We start from the raw sequence: 14425 nt of genomic DNA, 5'->3' as shown, positions 1-14425 counted from the left end.
TCCTTCTTTTACACAGAAGACAAAGGTATTGGAGACATTAACATCTCCAGTGCCCTTGTCCTCCATGTAACATGTACAAGCCCTTCCAAGAGCCATGGCACTGCATGAAAGAAAAATAATTAACAAAAAAGAAAAGCCATGTACTTCATAAGAGGGCACAAAACCTTTAAATTTGAAATAGTATCATTAGACAAAACGACACAGCACAGAATAAGTTGGGAGATTCTGAGAGTTGTGACATTTGACCTTACGTGCACAGGAGACACATCCTCGAATGCTCGAATAAAGTCATCTTCGTCAAGTGCACCGGCTCCATCTTTCGCTGCAAAAGAAGTGCTCATGTCTGTCACAAGATAAATCTCTCTCACACACACACACACACACACACACACACACACACACACACACACACACACACACACACACACACACACACACACACACACACACACACACACACACACACACACACACACACACACACATTGAGACCTGGGATGTGAACATTTAAAACACATGCTTTCTTCCTTTCAAAGGTCAGACTGGATGCATGCACACTCGTACATGCAGCGATCTTTGACTCCAAATATGATTCGTGCATGCTAGTCCCCACAACCGAGAGAGAAGGTTGGGGAGCAGGGGGAGGGGTGGGAGAGAGATAGAGGGAGGGAAGAGGAAATGGCAGAGAGGGGAGGGGTTGGAGAGAGAGGGAGAAGTCAGGGTTGGAAAGAAGGAAAGGTGTGGGAGAGGGGGGGGGTGGTAGGGTTGGGATGGAGAGAGAGAGGGGTGGGATAGGATTTATTTTTTATTTATCAATGCCGAAGTGATGGCTCGTATAATGGAAGATCGTACAAAAAAGGGGAAGAGTCGTGGAAAATAAAATTTCACATTCTCAATGAATCAGCCACTCCCTGTTGCACCGCAAAACAACACGTGGCCAAGAACGCATGCGAGTGACCCCTGAACTTTGTTCAAGTCGATCGACTTGCAGTATTCAGTGACAGGGTGAATATTGTAGAGTGCTTGCCAAGTGGCTTAAGCAGTCCAATGAAACAGCTCACTCATAAGAAACGGCTCATTTGGCACGTGATTAGCAATCTCCGAACAATCATATTAAGCATACACCTCCCAAATTCCGGAGATGCCCAAAATGTCAAATATGTCCGAATTGGGCAAATTAACACTTTTTTAGGAGTTGGAACGGCTTGTATGTTCGATTCTGGAGCTTAAATTTTGTAATTCTGCTTATAAGAGATTCTCAAGGTTATGGCTGGTGTGAAAATGAAAAAGCCACCAACGCCGATGTCTCCGGGTGTTTATAAGTATTGTGATGTACCCAGTGATTCATAGCTACGATGAACAGGCATTCGATAATATGAGTGAGGAAGGTAAAGAAAAAAACAAAAACTTTATCGTGAAGAAATCATTGCAGCCTGTTCCATGTCAAGGCATGGTTGAGCAGGCCAAAAAACATGGCTGTTTCAGACCACAGCGACGTTACCTCGGAGATGCCTTTGGACCCCAAAGAGTGAGGCGGCCAAGGAAGCACCTTGTAAAGGATATAATTAAATAAGGACATCAATTATCTTCAAAAGGGGTGTTTTAATTAACCCAAACACCCAATTTTCACTAATGCACTTCCTTCGAGTTTTCCTTGTATGCATGCAAAGTTTCAGGCTGCGAGGTTTCATGGTTTTTGGTGTTATGGAGGAGACGTACACATTGACACACTCTGCCATTTATTACTAAAGATAAGCGGGAAAGGATGATGACGTAGGTGATGTCACTTGTATCAATTTCAATAGCAATTCAAATGTCGGATATATACCTATAATGAAGTGTTATCAATTGAAGTAGCACATGTGCAGACAAGTAATGTAACTAATCATTCTGACTGATGAAAATCCGACACAGAGTTTAAACAGCTAAACAATAAACATTACGGTGATGTTGAAATCTGAGAACAATTCAAAATTTCAAAATGTTTCATTTCATTCATTTTAAGTGGAGGTTCAAACTAAAACAAACAATAATAAACAATAATAATATTAATACGAATAATATTACCTCTCCACTAGGGGTTTTTCATCCTTGGACAAATGCCATGTTAATGTGTATAAATAGCTTATCATGGTGTTTTGTGGGGCAGCCCTATAGAAGTTAAAAAAAAAAAACTTATAAACCACAAACACGTACGATGACCTCTTTAAGCAGTAGCTACTACTGTTTAATACCAAACTGAAAGGGAGGAAAACCCAACGTTCTTGAGGCATTATATGCTCATCGCGTACCCCACAGACCAACGGACCTGAGCCTAGATCTACTGTAATCTACATACCCCAGAGAGGATAATAACATTACCCTCCCTGCCACTCCCATCGGGAGTGGGTGTACCAGTTAAACAAACAACGCAAACAACACAGAATGTAAAAGCAGCATCAAAAGTGCTATTTTATATTGCAATCAGAACTTCCCATACTCAACCAAGCCTACCTGCAGAGGTTCGTGTACCACTTTGTTTCCTGGAAGTTCCTGCATTCGGGCTCCGCTTTCCTGCAGAAAGTTTTGTCATGCCATTGTTACTACGGGTATCCTGGCCACCCTCCACGATCTCCTGTTCCTCCTGGGCCTTATCTGTTTAAAAAAAAAATCACACGAGTAGTGTTGCATTATAATCAATAAAGAAATGCAAAAACAACAAAAAAAAGCTCTCTTACCTCGCATTTACACAGCCTGCATCGTTTCCTACATCCCTTATGTGCAACAACCGAGCTGAACTCGTATCACATATGTCCAGTTAACCTTCCCAGGAAAGTTTTACAAAGTGTAATCCAGAAAAATGCACATCAACGAAGCAGAAAAACTGGGAGTGCTTTCACGTACCTTGCACGCTACAACTTGCAGCATTATTGAGTATCCACAACAGAATTCACACATCCATTCCACACACCGGTACCCTCGAGTCATGTCAAACAGCACAAAATTGCCGGCATTCAAGTCCCTTTCCCTTACAATCAATATCAACCACAACAATGAGAACTAAAATTGAAAAACAAATCATGAAGAAAAGCAAACACAATGCCAGCACCCAGAGCTGTCAGACCACCCGTTATCGGGTTTGCACACAATGCATAGGGACCTGGGGCGTACACGAGCACATCTTCTTGCAGATGAGGCGGTTCATATCTGTCTGGAAAAGCAGGAGACTTGGCTGGCTCCCAGTAGTCAGCCGGCAGAGGAAATGTTTTGCAGAATCTCTAATAAGCACTTATCCCTTGTTGCGGCGGTCCCGCCCTTCTCTTTATGAGCTTCGAGGCCATTCCTGCATCTGACCCAAAGCCCCTGGCTTCTGGGAGGCCTGGACCTTGCTCCTGAGTTTCCGAGAGTCTCAGCCTTGAGCCGGACTCAGTTATCACAGCAACTCCTGAGCAGGTGTGAGGCAGCATGCCGCCTCGCCTCCATCTTCTCTGCTTACCGGTGGGATGATGTCATGGATGATGCTCTGAGCAGGCGCATAGAGCAGCGGGCCGTTTGCGCGTGCGTGTGCAACCACGCACACACTCAGCATGCTAAATAGCCTCGCCTTGAAAGTGCCGGTGAAAGGCTTGTGGCTAGTCAATACTTGCGGCCTTTGCCCTCCCCTTCTCAATTAGTCTGTTTAAGACCTCCCCGCCCTATCATCTGCATCCGTACAAGGCTTTGATCTTAAAATCGCTCCAGTGTTCACATTTCCTTTCCTACCATTAAAAAAAACAAACAAACAGAAGACAAAATGAATGCTCCTTACAGATTGCAGCCAGGCATTGATGATCTAACTGTGATCGACTTTCCTTGTGAGAAGTGATTTTTTTGAGTTTTAACAAGATCTTCTCCGGTGAGATATCTCCCCCTCCCCCCTGTCGAAGTTGAATTAAAGTATGGACACATCCTGAAATAGGTGCAGAGCTTCATTCTCAGATGAGTGGCAGGTGAAATTTAGCCACAAGACCCTTTCACCGTTCAAATAGTGATCAAAGGATTTTATGGAAAAAAAAAAAAAAATCGATACCCACGAACATCTGCAAACAAAGTGCGACAGGACACCCACAGACAACATAAACCAGTCCCAAGCTACCTATCTTTCCGATCAAGATCCCTGTCCTCTTTAATGCCATTTGTCCCTACTGCGACAATTTTTTCCAGAGGAAGATAATTCCATAAAAGGAACTATCTTGCTCATTTTCTAAAGGAATTGTAACCAGTACTTTTTTTATTTTTTTGCAACCATTCAGGGTGCTGTTTAGTGTGTTCAGTCCCCCCCCCCCCACCGAACACCCTCTGGAGGAGAGTTGGTAGGATAGCCAAGACTCTAGAGATATGTGCACTCGAGGCCAAGCTGTCTAGCCTGGGTGTGAATGTCGATCCAGTTACAAAACTTCCTCATTGGTGCTTCATCAGCAAGGTGTTGCATCACAAAGTACACCTTCCCTCCGATGGATGTTAAGCTCGGTATCCCATGTGCTAGTATTGACCGGTAGATGTAAAACACCCCAATGGTGTCTTCAGCATAGAGGAAACAAGTTATTGCTAGCATCCTGAATAAATTAATACCAAGCTCAATGTGTAGGGGCACTGCAGCAGTCCCTAAGTAATGACAAACACAACCGCAGTTGATAATGATGATGTAACAAGCAGGATGGATTCAGAATTGATTCCCAACTATGCATTCACCGTGGTTGACGGTAAAGCCGAGGATGAACGCACACTCACCTCTAAGCTGTCTAACCAGGGTTCAAATCCCAAACCAACTATAAACTGTCATTCCGGTGTTTCCCAGGCAGGGTGATTCATCATTGTGTACGTTGTCCCTCGAATGGACATTAAAATTGGCACCTCATCTGCCGGAATTAGTTGGTGTACTTTAAAGATCCCATGGTGTCTTTCGTGAAGAGTGGGCGAATTATTGGCGGAACCATGAAAAAAAATTCGAAATTCCTACCCTAACTACTGCTGGGAGAGGGATGGCAAACCACCCAGCATGACCCCTGGCCAAGAAACTGCTTCGGCAAAACTAACTCTCTGCAACAGAGTAAGGTACATCCGAAATGCATTTGCTCGCAATCTATGAAGGGATGTTATTGATGTCAGCTGACAGAGTGCTCAGTTGCAAATCCAGAATCTGAATTCTGAGCTTTGGGGGTAGTTCAATGGAATAGAAAGATACATCCATGGTGGAAGAAGCCAAAATCCAAACTCTTGACCTAGTAATTTAATTTGACCATTAGAAAATTTAACCTAGTATGCCCTTTTAAAAATATTGGAACTAACATTCATAAATAGAATATTAGTGGGGCAACTTAGCATAACAATTGTGCATTTTGTGAGGAAAGCACCAAATTTGGTACACGAGTAGCCTAACATATTATGAACAGATTTGGATATTGGGCCATCTCAAAATTTTTGATGGCAGTGGAAAATGGCTGCCACAGCCATCATAGGCTGAATTTGAGATGGCCCAATATCCAAATTGCCCAAACGAAGTGGGGCAACTTAGCTGAATATAGCACAACAATTGTGCATTTTGTTAGGAAAGCACCAAATTTGGCACACTAGTAGCCTAACATATTATGAACAGATTTGGATATTGGGCCATCTCAAAATTTTTGATGGCAGTGGAAAATGGCTGCCACAGCCATCAGCGGCTGAATTTGAGATGGCCCAATATCCAAATCTGTTCATAATATGATAGGCTACTAGTGTGCCAAATTTGGTGCTTTCCTCACGAAATGCACAATTGTTGTGCTATATTTAGCTAAGTTTCCCCACTATATCTACCCTCATCATTATTATCAATATCATATTTTCGAAACTTCCTTTGGGTCTCCAATTGTGCTATATCTTCTGGAAGTGCAAGCCACGAATGCAGTCGCAATTGCATGAATTATGCAAAATGGAAAGGAGGGTGGAATTGAATTGTTGTAGCAAAGAGAAGTCGAGATGAGGAAATGAGGCATCGGAGGGACATAGGTCAGGTGGGGGGAGCCGGGATTAAGATTGGAGGGGGGGGGGGAAGTGGGTGTTAAACAAGACACTAATTTTGAGTTGTATTGAGATGGCCTCTCCCTGTACATCATTCCTTTGCAGGAAAACTTGATCAGAAACCATCTGGCCAGTGTGTGGCCGACAGGATACATCCATAGCCAATTTAAATGGATGTGATGCTTGTCCAATGCCCCTCGTGACCCATCCCCAACATCTACCGGTAATCGCTTGAGAACGAAACGAAAATGCCTTACTCATAAAATCATGATAAGTCAACAACTGAAAAGTTGCAGAAAGCACAACTAAGCACAACTCGTCAAACCCAGTGGTTGTTATTCGACAAAACGAGTGCTGTATCAGTATTCACACCACAAACGTCCAAACAAAACAATTTGAAGAGTCAAAACTACTCCATCCATCTTCAATATCGAAAATGTGAACACCAAATCATTGCACAAAGGTAAATTGTAACATTCAAATGGATTTCAGCAAATGTCGAGACACAAGAGTGACAACAACAAAGCGCACATACATCATCGATTCCCCAGATCCTTGGCAAGAGGGGAACTAACCAGGGTGCTGAAATTGTGCGCCAGCCAGAATGCTTTGGAACAGCCTGCCTCGACGACCGCTCAGATATCATACTCGAGAGCGAATAAAGGCTTTTTAAGAATGCAATGCACAAAACAAAAACAAAACAAAGGGACAACAGACAGACAGAATAGCTACAATCAGCAACCAACCAATCAGAGTGAAATAGGTATACCAAGATAATAAACAAAGTCATGCTATTCGACAACCCCGACATTAAAACAAAGGTCATTGACATTCGTCGTACATTACGAAATAGCTTTGGTCAAAACAGTTACCCGTGTTGAGGCTTTTTGTAGCAGGAGAAGGTGCTCGCTCGAGGTAGGGTTGCATTGCCCATGCATCGCCAGGTGCAGAATGCACGCGGTGCGTGTTTGCGTTGTTCGTACGCTGAAGGGGCACTGTATGCGTGATCGTCGCAGTACATACAGTACATGCATATGGGCACCAAAAGAAAATGTCATCTTGAAATTCAGATATTACCATCTCGATCGACAATTCGACACCAGGGGCATTCTTCGGCCGTTGTTTTATTTGTGTTTTTCAAAAGTAATTATTATGTGAACACTGTACGCACGTTTCATGCATCATGTGCGGACCGACGATCTCACCACTCCTCCTCTTTCCTTCCTTCCTTCCTTTCTCGCTCATAACAAAGAACCAAGTTGCAGATCGAGAACAATGAAAACCCCAATAAAAACGTTTCATTGTTGTTGTTTTTTTAACAAAAGGGCAATGTCATGTCAAATTTCTCGCCATACATTTGATAACATATAAGCTTAATTGCAGAGCACAACCTTCCAAAGGAGAAGTAACTACAACGGTCCTCAGTCGAGTGCATGCCTCTGCCAGGCTGAACAGTTTACATTTTGTATCCCACTGATGGGCTGGATCTGCATCCAGACCTGAACCAAAATCGAATTGGCTTGTTCTTGTCACATACCCAACTCATCGACCAAGTTTTTGGCACAACTCGTCGACAATTTTTTGAAATATCATGCTATATAATGTTGTTTTGGGATCAATCTCTCAATAAGTGACTTTCAAGATGATGTATTCCATGCCAGAATGCTTGGTGCACGTGCACAGAAACTCCAGGAAACGGTAATGTTCGGAGTGCCAAAGTATATCATGTGCGCGAGATAAGGATTGTTATCTAAAATGGGTCATAAAGCTGGAAAAAGAAGCTGAAAATTCTCGAATCCTGCTCCGGATCTTCACCAAAATCAAATGAATTCGTCCTTGGCGGACGCTCAACCTGTCTGCTAATTTTCGTCCGAATCCATTTGTAACTTTTTGATATACAGCATCATGCTATTTATCATTTTTCGTCCTTTCATTCAATGGTGAAAAATTACTTTAAAAATTCTCACATCCCGATACCAATCTGGATCTTCATCAAAATCAAATCAATTCGTCCTCGTCACACCCACAACCTGTCCACCAAATTGGCCAAATCAGTTGGTAACTATTTCAGATATCCTGCTCACAGACAGAGAGACAGACAGACAGACAGACAGACAAGCTGGAAGGCGGCGATGGGTCGCCGAGCATGGAAACTATAAGATATAGAGCAAAATGGATGCCATATAGCAGATAGGGAATCACCTTAAGATTATGCATATCAAATCTCATCCAGTTCCATCTACTGATAACTACTCGGTATCCATTTGAATGAAAAGTACCGAAAATGCGGCTTCAAATCGGAAATCCCCAAAGTTCGAGGGGGTGCTGTAGGTGAACAAAGATCTAAATCGAAAATCCGGCTCGATCGTTTGTGCACAATGTATTCCAGACGATTAGTGTGAATTTTCAGGACCATCCAGCCATAACCCTAGGAGTAGCATTTGGCGCAAGGCACCTCGAGCTCTCGCATATTATCGATTTTTGCACCAATTGACCTTTGACCCCTGAGCTAAGCGAAATCAGTCAATATGTCTTTGGTCAAAACAAAGACTAAGGCAAAGTCGTAGTACTCATTGAGTACCATGAACCTGCAAAGTTTCATTCGTATCGATGCACTCACCTGGTCGCGAGGGCATGAACGGGAACGATTTTGAAGGTTTTTCGGTTGTTGCTAGGGAACCAAAGCGTCCCTACCAACCATCACAATTTCCAAAGCACGAGGTCATAAGATGTACCAACCACCCGAGTATGGTCAAAATCGGCCCACGTTTACTACCAATTATGCTGATGAAAAACGAACAAACATCCAAACAAACACACAGAATTACTGACAATAAGGGTCACCGATTTCGGCGACCCAACAGAGGTAAAAACATAACCTCTGTCCACCTTCACTGGTGGAGGTAATATAATAAATAACAACACAAATCTCCATCACCATTAAACATCATACCACAATCTCAACACTCCGTGGAACACGTCACATCACGTCGACAACGCCGTGGAACACGTCACATCACATAGACAACCCCGTGCAACACGTCACATCACGTCGACAACGCCGTGGAACACGTCACATCACATAGACAACCCCGTGCAACACGTCACATCACGTCGACAACCCCGTGCAACACGTCACATCACATAGACAACCCCGTGGAACACGTCACATCACGTCGACAACCCGGTGGAACACGTCACATCACATCGACAACCCTGTGGAACACGTCACATCACGTCAACAACCCGGTGGAACACGTCACATCACGTCGACAACCCCGTGGAACACGTCACATCACATGGACAACCCCGTGGAACACGTCACATCACATGGACAACCCCGTGGAACACGTCACATCACATGGACAACCCCGTGGAACACGTCACATCACATGGACAACCCCGTGGAACACGTCACATCACATGGACAACCCCGTGGAACACGTCACATCACATGGACAACCGCGTGGAACACGTCACATCACATGGACAACCCCGTGGAACACGTCACATCACATGGACAACCCCGTGGAACACGTCACATCACATAGACAACCCAGTGGAACACGTCACATCACAGACAACCCAGTGGAACACGTCACATCACATAGACAACCCCGTGGAACACGTCACATCACGTCGACAACCCCGTGGAACACGTCACATCACGTCGACAACCCCGTGGAACACGTCACATCACATAGACAACCCAGTGGAACACGTCACATCACAGACAACCCAGTGGAACACGTCACATCACATAGACAACCTCGTGCAACACGTCACATCACATAGACAACCGTGTGGAACACGTCACATCACATAGACAAACCTGTGGAATACGTCACATCACACAAACAACCCTGTAACACGTCACATCACATAGACAACCCTGTGGAACACGTCACATCACATCGACAACCCCATGGAACACGTCACATCACATGGACAACCCCGTGGAACACGTCACATCACATGGACAACCCCGTGGAACACGTCACATCACATGGACAACCCCGTGGAACACGTCACATCACGTCGACAACGCCGTGGAACACGTCACATCACATAGACAACCCCGTGCAACACGTCACATCACGTCGACAACCCCGTGGAACACGTCACATCACGTCGACAACCCCGTGGAACACGTCACATCACATGGACAACCCCGTGGAACACGTCACATCACATGGACAACCCCGTGGAACACGTCACATCACATGGACAACCCCGTGGAACACGTCACATCACATGGACAACCCCGTGGAACACGTCACATCACATGGACAACCCCGTGGAACACGTCACATCACATGGACAACCCCGTGGAACACGTCACATCACATGGACAACCCCGTGGAACACGTCACATCACATGGACAACCCCGTGGAACACGTCACATCACATAGACAACCCAGTGGAACACGTCACATCACAGACAACCCAGTGGAACACATCACATCACATAGACAACCCCGTGGAACACGTCACATCACGTCGACAACCCCGTGGAACACGTCACATCACGTCGACAACCCCGTGGAACACGTCACATCACATAGACAACCCAGTGGAACACGTCACATCACATAGACAAACCTGTGGAATACGTCACATCACACAGACAACCCTGTAACACGTCACATCACATAGACAACCCTGTGGAACACGTCACATCACATAGACAACCCCGTGGAACACGTCACATCACATAGACAACCCTGTGGAACACGTCACATCACGTCGACAACCCCGTGGAACACGTCACATCACGTCGACAACCCCATGGAACACGTCACATCACATAGACAACCCTGTCGAACACGTCACATCACGTCGACAACCCCGTGGAACACCTCACATCACATAGACAACCCAGGTGGAACACCTCACATCACATAGACAACCCCAGTGGAACACGTCACAACACGTCGACAACCCCGTCGAACACGTCACGTCACGTCACGTCAACAACCCTGTGGAACACGTCACATCACATAGACAACCCCGTGGAACACGTCACATCACGTCGACAACCCTGTGGAACACGTCACATCACGTCGACAACCCCGTGGAACACGTCACATCACGTCGACAACCCTGTGGAACACGTCACATCACATAGACAACCCTGTGGAACACGTCACATCACATAGACAACCCTGTGGAACACGTCACGTCGACAACCCTGTGGAACACGTCACATCACATAGACAACCCTGTGGAACACGTCACGTTGACAACCCTGTGGAACACGTCACATCACATAGACAACCCCGTGGAACACCTCACATCACGTCGACAACCCCGTGGAACACCTCACATCACATCGACTCCCCCGTGGAACACGTCACATCACATCGACAACCCCGTCGAACACGTCACGTCACATAGACAACGCTGTGGAACACGTCACATCACATAGACAACCCCGTGGAACACGTCACATCACATAGACAACCCTGTGGAACACGTCACATCACGTCGACAACCCCGTGGAACACCTCACATCACATAGACAACCCCAGTGGAACACGTCACAACACGTCGACAACCCCGTCGAACACGTCACGTCACGTCACATAGACAACCCTGTGGAACACGTCACATCACATAGACAACCCTGTGGAACACGTCACGTCAACAACCCTGTGGAACACGTCACATCACGTCGACAACCCCGTGGAACACGTCACATCACGTCGACAACCCTGTGGAACACGTCACATCACATAGACAACCCTGTGGAACACGTCACATCACATAGACAACCCTGTGGAACACGTCACGTCGACAACCCTGTGGAACACGTCACATCACATAGACAACCCTGTGGAACACGTCACATCACATAGACAACCCTGTGGAACACGTCACGTTGACAACCCTGTGGAACACGTCACATCACATAGACAACCCCGTGGAACACCTCACATCACGTCGACAACCCCGTGGAACACGTCACATCACATAGACAACCCTGTGGAACACCTCACATCACGTCGACAACCCCGTGGAACACGTCACATCACATAGACAACCCTGTGGAACACGTCACATCACATAGACAACCCTGTGGAACACGTCACGTCACATAGACAACCCCGTGGAACACGTCACGTCACGTCGACAACCCTGTGGAACACGTCACGTCACATAGACAACCCCGTGGAACACGTCACATCACATACACAACCCTGTGGAACACGTCACATCACGTCGACAACCCTGTGGAACACGTCACATCACATAGACAACCCTGTGGAACACGTCACATCACGTCGACAACCCTGTGGAACACGTCACATCACATAGACAACCCTGTGGAACACGTCACATCACATACACAACCCTGTGGAACACGTCACATCACGTCGACAACCCTGTGGAACACGTCACATCACATACACAACCCTGTGGAACACGTCACATCACATAGACAACCCTGTGGAACACGTCACATCACGTCGACAACGCCGTGGAACACGTCACATCACGTCGACAACCCCGTGGAACACGTCACATCACGTCGACAACCCTGTGGAACACGTCACATCACGTCACGTCGACAACCCTGTGGAACACGTCACATCACGTCGACAACCCTGTGGAACATGTCACATCACATAGACAACCCTGTGGAACACGTCACATCACGTCGACAACCCCATGGAACACGTCACATCACGTCGACAACCCCATGGAACACGTCACATCACGTCGACAACCCCGTGGAACACGTCACATCACGTCGACAACCCTGTGGAACACGTCACATCACATAGACAACCCAGTGGAACACGTCACATCACGACAACCCGTGGAACACGTCACATCACATAGACAACCCTGACACACGTCACATCACATAGACAACCCTGTGGAACACGACAACGTGGAACACGTCACATAGACAACCCTGTGGAACACGTCACATCACATAGACAACCCTGTGGAACACGTCACGTCACATAGACAACCCCGTGGAACACGTCACATCACGTCGACAACCCCGTGGAACACGTCACATCACGTCGACAACCCCGTGGAACACGTCACATCACATCGACAACCCCGTGGAACACGTCACATCACGTCGACAACCCCGTGGAACACGTCACATCACATAGACAACCCTGTGGAGCACGTCACATCACGTCGACAACAACGTGGAACACGTCACATCACATAGACAACCCCGTGGAACACGTCACATCACATAGACAACCCCGTGGAACACGTCACATCACGTCGACAACCCCGTGGAACACGTCACATCACGTCGACAACCCCATGGAACACGTCACATCACGTCGACAACCCCGTGGAACACGTCACATCACATAGACAACCCCGTGGAACACGTCACATCACATAGACAACCCTGTGGAACACGTCACATCACGTCGACAACCCCGTGGAACACGTCACATCACATAGACAACCCCGTGGAACACGTCACATCACATAGACAACCCTGTGGAACACCTCACATCACGTCGACAACCCCGTGGAACACGTCACATCACATAGACAACCCTGTGGAACACGTCACATCACATAGACAACCCTGTGGAACACGTCACATCACGTCGACAACCCCGTGGAACACGTCACATCACGTCGACAACCCCGTGGAACACGTCACATCACATCGACAACCCCGTGGAACACGTCACATCACATAGACAACCCTGTGGAACACGTCACATCACGTCGACAACCCTGTGGAACACGTCACATCACATAGACAACCCTGTGGAACACGTCACATCACGTCGACAACCCTGTGGAACACGTCACATCACATAGACAACCCTGTGGAACACGTCACATCACATAGACAACCCTGTGGAACACGTCACGTCACATAGACAACCCCGTGGAACACGTCACGTCACGTCGACAACCCTGTGGAACACGTCACGTCACATAGACAACCCCGTGGAACACGTCACATCACATACACAACCCTGTGGAACACGTCACATCACGTCGACAACCCTGTGGAACACGTCACATCACATAGACAACCCTGTGGAACACGTCACATCACGTCGACAACCCTGTGGAACACGTCACATCACGTCGACAACCCTGTGGAACACGTCACATGACATAGACAACCCTGTGGAACACGTCACATCACATACACAACCCTGTGGAACACGTCACATCACATAGACAACCCTGTGGAACACGTCACATCACGTCGACAACGCCGTGGAACACGTCACATCACGTCGACAACCCCGTGGAACACGTCACATCACGTCGACAACCCTGTGGAACACGTCACATCACGTCACGTCGACAACCCTGTGGAACACGTCACATCACGTCGACAACCCTGTGGAACATGTCACATCACATAGACAACCCTGTGGAACACGTCACATCACG

The 14425-nt window shown here is 46.8% G+C and overlaps 1 protein-coding gene across 10 annotated transcripts in view; it reads right to left on the bottom strand.

Annotated features, from left to right (window-relative positions):
* The window catches only part of LOC147031767 (CLIP-associating protein 2-like), a 222723-nt gene that overhangs the window by 206232 nt on the left and 2066 nt on the right, over positions 1-14425 (bottom strand). For 2 of the 10 annotated variants that reach the window (XM_085867090.1, XM_085867079.1), the window contains exons 1-3: positions 6891-7123; positions 2494-2634; positions 252-322 (exon numbers count right to left, since the gene is read on the bottom strand). In XM_085867090.1, coding sequence (XP_085723216.1) covers positions 252-322; positions 2494-2634; positions 6891-7098 — 420 coding nt within the window. In that variant the 5' untranslated portion in view covers positions 7099-7123. Of the gene's footprint in view, positions 1-251; positions 323-2493; positions 2635-3139; positions 3587-6890; positions 7136-14425 lie in introns of those variants that run through there. The other 8 variants (XM_085867049.1, XM_085867058.1, XM_085867069.1 and 5 more) reach the window with 8 other exon arrangements.

This window comes from Eptatretus burgeri, chromosome 2, assembly GCF_056783735.1.
Source record: "Eptatretus burgeri isolate ZD-2024b chromosome 2, Ebu_testis_v1, whole genome shotgun sequence".
NCBI lineage: Eukaryota > Metazoa > Chordata > Myxini > Myxiniformes > Myxinidae > Eptatretus > Eptatretus burgeri.
Note: the sequence above shows the minus strand (reverse complement) of the source record. Positions and strands in the feature narration are given on the sequence as shown.